The sequence below is a fragment of the Caenorhabditis briggsae genome (assembly GCF_000004555.2).
Source record: "Caenorhabditis briggsae AF16 supercontig from assembly CB4, cb25.NA_053, whole genome shotgun sequence".
NCBI lineage: Eukaryota > Metazoa > Nematoda > Chromadorea > Rhabditida > Rhabditidae > Caenorhabditis > Caenorhabditis briggsae.
This window is the reverse complement of record NW_025543389.1, coordinates 1-3,468: the sequence shown is the minus strand read 5'-3', so window position 1 is coordinate 3,468 and position 3,468 is coordinate 1. Positions and strand designations below refer to the sequence as shown.

At 37.9% G+C, this 3,468-nt stretch overlaps 1 protein-coding gene across 1 annotated transcript; it reads right to left on the bottom strand.

Annotated features, from left to right (window-relative positions):
* Positions 1-898: 898 nt before the first annotated feature.
* CBG23836 lies at positions 899-2,947 on the bottom strand (the record flags this gene model as incomplete). The annotated part of the gene is made up of 8 exons (XM_002647890.1): positions 899-1,078; positions 1,121-1,240; positions 1,511-1,765; positions 1,811-1,928; positions 2,098-2,228; positions 2,288-2,331; positions 2,411-2,723; positions 2,768-2,947. Coding segments are annotated over 8 exons (1,341 nt in total), but the record flags the coding sequence as incomplete, so codon positions are not given.
* Between the last annotated feature and the right edge of the window lie 521 nt (positions 2,948-3,468).

Here is a 3,468-nt window from a genome sequence, read left to right as displayed (position 1 = left end):
CAGACACAGCGGTCCAAAAGCCTTTATCGGAAATCGTGACCTTTTGATCGTTGGGTGGGTATCAAATGTAAAATGTTCAGCGTAAATAATTAGCGGTTCCAGACACTTGGGTTAAAAACGTTTCTTAAAATGTTTATCCGCAGGACGAAATGGACCAAATGTATTACATTACAAAAATCAGAATGTCATGTGGCATCGAATTTGAAGATGGCATACCGGTTGAGCCCACATTTTATTGAATAGACAGTAATTTTGTGTAACAGCGAGACCTCATTTTCTCAACATCATTTTTCTAGGCCACCGTAGTTGATAGTCCAGAAATGTTCCGGTTTCTAGGCAATTTATCATGGTGGCCTAACTTTCGCAAGTTGAGTTTTCTAGACCATCATCTTTTTTTAGTTTATAAATGTCCTAACTTGCACCTGATGAGGTTTATAGGCAATTTCCCATGGTTGCCTAACTATCGCAAGCTAAGTTTCGTAGGCCACCAAAGTAAATGAGCTAAAAACCCTCCAGGTGAATGTTAGACCATTTCTAGGCGAACTTTGGAAAACTCAACGTGCGAAAGTTAGTTACCAGGAAAATTCGACTATTTTGATGGTGAAATATCATGGTGAAAAGAACTAAAAAACAACCCAAGTGAATGTTAATTCATTTCTAGGCCATCCGCTACGGTGGTCTAGAAAATTCTGTTGAAAGCGGTGTTCTAAAAAACTCATAATCTGTGAAAATATACTTGTCCTCGTGGAATACACGCTGAATTTTCTAGGCCACGACCGTCTGCATATTTACTATATTTTGATCATGAAGACTCTCAAAAATCGATAAAATTAGTTGCTTTCTTGACGATTACGTTTTGGGGGGAGTATCCCTTTCCCAAACAAAAAGTATAAAATACCTGATTCCTCAAGAGCCGCGTCTTTTTGACCAAATAAGTTGTCTTGTCCTTTCCAGCATATCTCGATTCCCGATAAGCCTTCTTGAGATAGTAAGTCTGAGTTGGTGTGTATTTTTGACATGGAATCCTGATCCCATGTTGGTAGTCAATTGAACGGTAATACTGCAGAATGTCGCTGACCTAAAAGCATCTCTACACAGTCCACCTAATAATCCCCCTTACCTGTCTCTCGGTCTTGCCGGTCAATTCCATCAACTGATCCATGTAGATATGCGCCCAACGCTGCTCGTAAATGTAGTAGAAGTCCCAGAGGACGTTTTTCGAAGTTTTGAGATGTTGCCACTGAAAAAATGAAATGAGAGTGTTTGGAATTATCTGGGAATCTTACCATTCTGGTTTCCATTAGGGTAGAAGAAAGGAATGAGGGGCTTGTGGGATGGGAGACCGATAAATATTCAAATGATTGATTGTCTGGGGGTTGGCTCCTCGTCAACCTTGTCCCCAATCACTTTTATGATCGTTAAATTGACTCATAGGGGAATCAGACATGTAAGAATGAAGAAAAAGAGAGACGCAAAGAAAAACGTTTCGAATCTTTTTGCAAACAACTACAGTATCTTCAATTTGCAAGTGTTTTTCGTTTGTCTGCAAGTTAAGGGCACTGTTTTTGTTTGCAAAACAAGTGTGGACCCAAAAAATAAAAATTAATAATTTTCTGAATTTTCTCGATTTGACAAAGGTTTTTACATATAATTCATTTGAAGATTTTGGAAAATAAAGTTTTCCAAAATTGATAATTATCCCAGACTGACCACTCCACAAACACTCTGCTTGTTGGTGAACAGACTGAAGCGACTTCCAGTTTTTCTGAAAATTCAAAATTTTATATACGTCAAAATTTTTGCTTCTAACTTGATCCCAAAGAATTTGGTTCCTACAAATTTTCGATACGGTGGAAAGGTGATTATCAGCACTACTACGTTCAGTGTCGAGTGGGAGCAAGCAATGACAAGCAGGTATTCGACGATTACTGTAATGTTTAGAAAAAAATTTTATGAAGAGTTTCAGATCAGATCAGTTGGTGGCCTAGAAAACTCAAATTTCAAAAGTTAGGCCATCATGTAAAAATGTCCTAAAAATATCAGTTGAACACAAGTTCATTTCTAGGTCATTTACAATGCTGGCCTAGAAAACCCGACCTGCAAAAGTTAGGCCACAATAGCAACTGGCCTAGAAAACTCAACTTGCGAAAGTTAGGCCACCACGGTAAGTGACCTAGAAAACCATCCAAATGAATATCAGGTATTCTTAGGCAATTTGCAGTGGTCGCCTAGAAAACTCAACTTGTGAAAGTTAGGTCACCATTTGAAAATGACCTAGAAAACACACCAGTGTCATCATCAAGCCATTTCTTGGCCACTTACCATTTTGGCCTAAAAAATCAGGATGAGAAAGTTAGGTCGCTCTATTCCACGAAAGAAGTCAAACTAAAACTATTATGATATTACTTACACTGTGCTCCATTTGCCCCCATCAGAATCACAAAAACAAAAAATATCGGCGGCAAAAATATAACTGACGACGTGGAAAACTGTGCCAAAAGACAAAAAATCGCGGATTTGTGCTTCTGATAGGTTGACGCCGACATTTTTGTCTTCAGAATCCTTAACATTCTGGAAATGTTCAGAAGCACCAATACTAGTGTAAAAAACGCCGCGATTCCTCCAACCAATGAGTAGATCACAAATTTGACGAAATATCCGGATGGATCGTAAATAGAGAAGTTGGGAAGAGAGCGGAAGCCTTCGAGATATGTTGGGTATTTCTGAATTTTTTTCATATGGATTTTCAGCCTCTTCACAAGCTTGCCTTCTTCACAAGTTCAAATTTTTCATCTTCTGGAACATTCAACGTCGCATAAATTCCTGTGACACTTATTGTATAAATGACAAAATAGATAAACATAAAAAGAAGCAAAATATTAGGAATCACAGATTTCCTTGAAATTCCTGCTATAGCTTGATGCTTCTTGACAAAACAGGCGATCATACTGCCGATTTGATAGATAAGGAGGAATATTATGCCGCACTGAACCCTCTCATTTTGAGCTCAATTATCTCAGTTCCTATGAAAGATATCAAAAACTGGCAAATTTAGAAAGTGTTCATGATATTATGATAAACGTTTTATTAGTTGATCACTTTTTGATACATTTCGAAAGAACCGAGATAATTGAGCTCAAAGTGCAGGGGAGCTTTTGATAGACCATTTACGAAATCTTTGTTCCTGTGAAAATTATCAAAAAGTTGTAAGCTACAATACTGTGTAATTTTTAGCTTTTTAATTCTTTAAAGGGGGACTCCGGCCAAAAATTTTTATTGCATCAAAATGTTCGAAAAGTTGTCTATTTTCCCAATATTATAGCGAAAAAATTCGAAAAAAATCCGAAACCCCCGAAAAATGCCGTTAAAAGCGGAAAATTTTCAAAAAAAAGTTGCTAGGAGGGACGAGGATTTGAATTCCCGCGCAGTGAGAAACCTAGGCCACGGCGCCTGACAGCCGTTTTTTCA